This window comes from Littorina saxatilis, linkage group LG10, assembly GCF_037325665.1.
Source record: "Littorina saxatilis isolate snail1 linkage group LG10, US_GU_Lsax_2.0, whole genome shotgun sequence".
Classification (NCBI taxonomy): Eukaryota; Metazoa; Mollusca; class Gastropoda; order Littorinimorpha; family Littorinidae; genus Littorina; species Littorina saxatilis.
Genome location: NC_090254.1, coordinates 40,064,025 through 40,069,024, shown reverse-complemented (window position 1 = coordinate 40,069,024; position 5,000 = coordinate 40,064,025). Strand labels below are relative to the sequence as shown.

The 5,000-nt window shown below is 42.5% G+C and overlaps 1 protein-coding gene and 1 long non-coding RNA gene across 2 annotated transcripts in view; one reads left to right on the top strand and one right to left on the bottom strand.

The window, feature by feature from the left end:
• LOC138978811 (neprilysin-like) overlaps positions 1–4,175 on the top strand; it is a 73,198-nt gene extending 69,023 nt beyond the window's left edge. The window contains exon 24 of the mRNA XM_070351595.1: positions 291–4,175. Within this exon, the coding sequence (XP_070207696.1) occupies positions 291–390 (100 nt within the window). The 3' untranslated portion in view covers positions 391–4,175. The remainder of the gene's footprint in view (positions 1–290) is intronic.
• Positions 1–5,000, bottom strand: part of LOC138978812 (uncharacterized) — a 155,851-nt gene that overhangs the window by 83,329 nt on the left and 67,522 nt on the right. The window lies entirely within an intron of this gene.

The window sequence follows — 5,000 nt, the reverse complement described above, 5'->3', positions numbered from 1 at the left end:
CCTCTTGGTTAATACAGGTCTTTTGAACAATTACCTCCCTTCCCCAAACCTCTCCTCTCTTTTATCTTCGTATCAAGAAGCATGTCTCTCCAATAGGTCTTAATTGATTTCGAGAACGTAAAACCTCATGAGTCAGTCTTGAAGAGTATCATTACTTCTCCATATAAGCCTTTTCAGGCTTTTCTAGGTTAGGGTATTTCATGCGTGCGGATTGTCTTCAGGCTATCCCCAGAACAGTTTATGTGTTGTGTATTCTGCAAGTTAGTTATTCCAAGCTTTTTGTTTTGCAGAGTGATCGGCCCTTTTCAGAACAACCCGGATTTTGCTGAAGCGTTCAACTGCCCGTCTGGAAGCTACATGAACCCCGCAGTGAAGTACCGCGTGTGGTAGTCTGACATCCATACCTTTGACAGGTCTTGAACCTTGCGAAGTAGTCCCTTCTGTATCGGCTGTTGGGCTTGGCGACTGGGGCTCAGAAACGTGTGTTTGATTCTCGCGCGCCATTGTCAGAAACTATAGTGTTTGAATTTCGCGCGCCATTGTCAGAAACTCTAGTGTTTGAATCGGGCGCGCCATTGTCAGAAACTATAGTGTTTGAATCCCGCGCGCCATTGTCAGATACTATAGTGTTTGAATCCCGCGCGCCATTGTCAGAAGCTATAGTGTTTGAATCCCGCGCCATTGTCAGATACTATAGTGTTTGAATCCCGCGCGCCATTGTCAAAAACTATAGTGTGTCATTGTGAGATTTTCCAGTCGTATGACAGTGTTTGATTTGATGTGTTTTGTGACCAAGACAACAGAGAGGATATAACGTCATCGTCAGACATGTCCTGATGTCTGATTCGACTGTGTTTGCTGTATGCGATGTAACATTGTGTGAGGTAAAACACGGCACCATGTAAACGAACGTGATTTATTCTTCAAAAAGGTCATGCGAGGGGCGATCTTGGCATCCGGTAAATATCAAGTTCAGTGTCCCAAATCATGTTACTCCCCCGACAGTCTACAGTGTTACTATATACTAAAGGTTAGAGAATAAATCGAACTTCGAAGTCAAATAATCGGTTCACACCACGGTTTTAGTCTATGTATTTACAACATACGTCTAGGGTTCTCTTTGTCTACTAAGTGTTGTTCTTTAAAACAGCTTCCTTCAAGTTTGACACTTTGCTCTGGACGATTTCGAACCAGTTTTGCCAAGCACGCGGCTTGCAGCTTGTCCGATCATGTCTGCTGATGGAAGTCTAACAATCCTAAAACAAATAGAATGCCAACGTTATAAAAGTCAGAATAAAAAATGAAAAAAGGTATATATGTGACCCTCCACCACGGAATGAGTCGCATGTCACCTTTGCATGTATTTCATATTTTTACATTTCCCTAAAGAGTTTTTTATGCTCTATCCAGTGGTGAAAACCGTTTTAGAAAAGAGCAAACACTTTTTGAGTTATAAGCCTGTGGCTAAGGTGACCCTCACACTCTTACCAGACACATCCCGGACTTATATTAAGCCTAGCGCAGAACCGCGTGAGGTGACATGCGACTCATTTCGTGGTGGAGGGTCACATAATTATGTTATAGGACCGTTTAATTGTGACAAAACAAAACGTTATGGTCACTGATCTTCAACCCTTCGGCATTTTAAGTGGACATATAGACGAACACTTATAATACAGAAAAGAAACTTATCTGACAAATTATACAAGGCTCGTTAGGACGACACACGCGAGACAATCAAAGTGCAAGTCGAATCGCGCGTCTTAGGCCTGGCGCTCACCTATGTAACTTCAGCAGGACAGACGACGCACTGCAGATAATCCCAGCCCGCTACACGTTGCGTGAAAGGAAAACAGGCCAAGTACTCGTCATAATCCCTATCGCAGCATCAATAACATGCAGTGCGTCGTCCGTGCCGCTGACACTGCGCAGGTATATTCTGCCTTTTATGAGTGTGTAAACCCACTGCATTGTCGTAGGGAAGTTTATTGCTTCAAGGTATGGATTTGTTTGTCTTCTCCGACGAGTTGATAGTTATTTTCTCTGTTTTCCTCTTTATTTGTATGAGCTGAAAAAAAGCTTGTTTTAAAGGCACAGTAAGCCTCCCGTAAACCATCACAGAGCTCCCCGAGCGTCTACACACAGTATACAAGCATACTTCCATTTGAACGCTCACCGAACGGGAACATCCTGGCTGCTTTCTGTCGAGCGTGAGACATTTTCAAAGAATTTATTTTTGTGGACTTGGCCTGCTACAACAATGGCGCCTCGTTTTGGTGCTGGACGGCTGTTATGATACCGGAAATCACGCCCGGGCAGTAAGCCTCCCGTAAACCATCACAGATACTGTCAGGCTTTTACACACAGTACAAACACGCTTCCATTTGAACACTCACCGAACGGGAACATCCTAGGTGCCCTACGTAAAGAGCGAGCAAGGTCGTGATTTTCATAGCAGACGACGGTTTATAGGCAGTCAAAAGCCATCGCTAGAGTTCTTATGAATCACATTCGTTTTTTTCGTAAAAAGTCACAGGTACATAACGTGCTATTGCAGATAATCTCACAGCAAGCCCCATTCAAATTACAAACTGACGACTGCATTGTGAAAAAGGGAAACTGGATCACACGGGTTCACGATGGCTCAGGGGTAAGATAAACCACGCAAAAATAAATTCTTTGAAAATTGCTCGCTCTTTACGTAGGGCACCTAGGATGTTCCCGTTTGGTGAGCGTTCAAATGGAAGGGTGTTTGTACTGTGTGTAAAAGCCTGACAGTATCTGTGATGGTTTACGGGAGGCGTACTGTGCCTTTAACAAGGGTTAACGATCAGATCAAAAGGCTCACGCAAGTGCGTCTGTGATGGTTAAACATTGTGATTTTGATTTCTGTGAATCGGCCTCTTGAAAGTAATGCATTCTCTTCAGTATTGTTGGACAAAACATACACGCAGCAGGCTTAGAAAAGTAGCTTTTTGACCTGATAGTTGGTTTTATTTTTACCTGTGTGTGAATACTCTTTGTAAAAAGGAACTATCTGCCCTGTTTTTGTACATATTTATACAGCCAGCCCTTTCTGTTCATATGGTTTCAAAGGGGCCATAGTTTATTGATAATCATAATGTTGACATGAGATTTTGATGCGTTGAAAAAAGTATTGTGGGGGACTGCATGCAAAACTAAAAGTTAGATCACTTTTTTTTGGGCGTCGTTGTTTTTTCAAAAAGAAACATTCATACTCTCACTCACGTACAAACGCATGCACGCACAAACGCACACACAAAAACAAGCAGGCACACACACACAAACATAAAAACACACACATAAACACACACACAAACAAACACACACACGCACACACACACGCGCACACGCGCACACACACACACACACACACACACACACACACACACACACACACAAACTGTACCTTACCTTTTTCAAGCAACTGAGCAGTAAGTGAGTTTGAGGGATTTTTAAAAAAATTATAATACGTGTATCTTATGGAACACATCCAAACACAAATGAAAATGCACATTTTTTTAATTTTTTTTTAATGAAGACAGTTTTGTGTGCAATCTTACACAATGTACTGTGTCTGAAATCCAAAAGATGACAAATCAACAAAGAATATTAATTTGTTGTATACATTCTGTGATCATGTATCTTTTTTTTAAATGTTGTAATTATAATGCACTTCTGGTTGTACAGACACCTAGTTTACACTCTATACGACCACCATGGGAACGACCATACGTGGTCGTTACAGACACGTAATCGCTATGTGGAAAAGGTGAATCACGTATATAGAATTAACAAAAACACACTCAAAAGGGTACGTACCTTTGGGGTGGTTGCTGTGGGCAGGAGGTCGTCATCAAGAGATGGTCGCAACGGAAGGTTCGAATGTAACGTTATTTCATACCTATACCATTTAGCGAACTGAATGTGTACATCCTGCGACTAATGGTTTACAAGCTTTATTTGTGTATATGTTGTTATAACAAGCTTGGAATAGGCATCGTCGTTTTGTCAATGATAAAGCATTCTACTGTAGATCAGTGTAGAGTTGTAACTGATTTGTTTGTACAGTGTGCTTTCTCTCGCTGTATTGTATGTGTTGTTTCCTTTAATACACTCACTATTTTTAATAAACAAGAAAAATGTGACTTAAAGAGCATTTCGAGAAAAAGTGTGTATGCGTGTGTGTAAGTGCGTGTTTATGTGGGTATGTGCGCGCGTGCATATGTGTGTGTGTGTGTGTGTGTGTGTGTGTGTGTATGTGTGTGTGTGTGTGTGTGTGCGTGCTTGTGTGTGTGTGTATATGTGTGTGTGTGTGTGTGTGTGTGTGCGTGCGCGCGATGTGTGTGTATGCGAATGTGCGTGAGTGCGCGTGCATGCGCTGATGTTGCTATGCTATATTTTCATCGGTTCATTTGCCATTCCGTCGCCTATTGCTCTCAAAAGGTTTGGCAGCTGTGCCCAAAAAATGAAAAATATTTCAGCGATTTGAAATGCGTCTTTCGATACCATTAGACACGCCTGGGGTGCGTTGCCTAGAGCTAACAATCTGTTCGCGCAGAGACAATAAGTTTTCATGTTGTAGGCAATGCTATGTTCGAGGCGAACTGTCCTACCCTCTCTACCTACTTTCAACTAAATGGACCCGTCTCTTCGCTGACGGCCGAGTCTGTGCATGCATATTGTGGGCGATCATGCAAACAGTCGCTTTGTACTTGGAACAGCATTGGCCCTCAGGATATCTGTGTGAGTGTGTGTGTTTCGTTCCCCACGTGGAGAAGCAGGGGCTTTCCTTTTTTTTTTTGGTGGTCAGATTCACAGTTGGATTTCTTGTTGATTCAGTGAAAAAGTCCTGTGGTCTTCATGTTTGTCAATAAAGGTTGATTAAAGGTGAAGGTTTAGGAGTAAATAGCCCGTGTGCGCTCTCTCTCCCTCTCTCTGTCTCTCTGTCTATGCCTCTCTCTTTCTCTCTCTCTGTC